The sequence below is a fragment of the Alligator sinensis genome, unplaced genomic scaffold (genome assembly GCF_000455745.1).
Source record: "Alligator sinensis unplaced genomic scaffold, ASM45574v1 scaffold166_1, whole genome shotgun sequence".
Taxonomy (NCBI): Eukaryota; Metazoa; Chordata; order Crocodylia; family Alligatoridae; genus Alligator; species Alligator sinensis.
The window spans coordinates 2280924-2281606 of record NW_005842098.1 but is presented as its reverse complement, the minus strand read 5'-3'; the positions used below and the strand labels follow the sequence as shown (position 1 = coordinate 2281606).

General features: G+C 41.1%; 1 protein-coding gene across 1 annotated transcript in view; it reads right to left on the bottom strand.

Moving 5' to 3' along the window:
- The window catches only part of NUP205 (nucleoporin 205), a 99267-nt gene that overhangs the window by 4234 nt on the left and 94350 nt on the right, over nucleotides 1–683 (bottom strand). Inside the window, 1 exon segment of the mRNA XM_006024209.3 lies at nucleotides 519–647. Coding sequence (XP_006024271.2) covers nucleotides 519–647 — 129 coding nt within the window.

The following is a 683-nucleotide window of genomic DNA, read 5'->3' as shown; positions in this document are numbered from 1 at the left end:
GCAGGCACAGCCAGAGAAGCCATGAGAGAACTTGCAGCCACCCGGCTATGCCTACCTCTCTCTAGCCAGTCCGAATCTCCGAATCTCTCCGAATCGATTTGGAGGCTTCAGATTCGATTCAGACCTTTAAATGGGTCTCCCAATTCAAGTCGGATTTGGAGATTCAGCTGCCAAACCTCCTCCGAATCGAATCAGTGACAAAGCTTCACGCAGCCCTAATATACACCTGAATTCCTTGAGCTTTACTTAAGCAATAGAAGCAGGACTAGTTTCAACTGTTCTCTTTCAACAAGCTCACTTTTTACTTCTGAAGCACAATCCCAATGCTGCAATATTTAGGTTCCAATTACTGCAGAGAGATGTTTTCGTAAATCCAAATACAAAATCGAAAATATTACTATTCAGCATAACACAGCTGTTTTAGAATGTTAGTGTTAAGACTCTCAGTGTTACCAGGGTGTTTTAAAATCTGACTTACAACCTAATACAAAGGCATCTTGAAATTTCAGAAATATTACCTTGTAGTCTTCTGCTCTTAAATGAAGACCTGGAGGATAGCAGTGAATCTTGGGAATCAGCAGGTGTGCAGTGCAACAGATAGTACTCCAGGTGACGCCAAAGAATAAAGAGACACGTTTCTATTATATCTGTTAGAAATGTTTAGTGAAGGAGACTACAGTTCA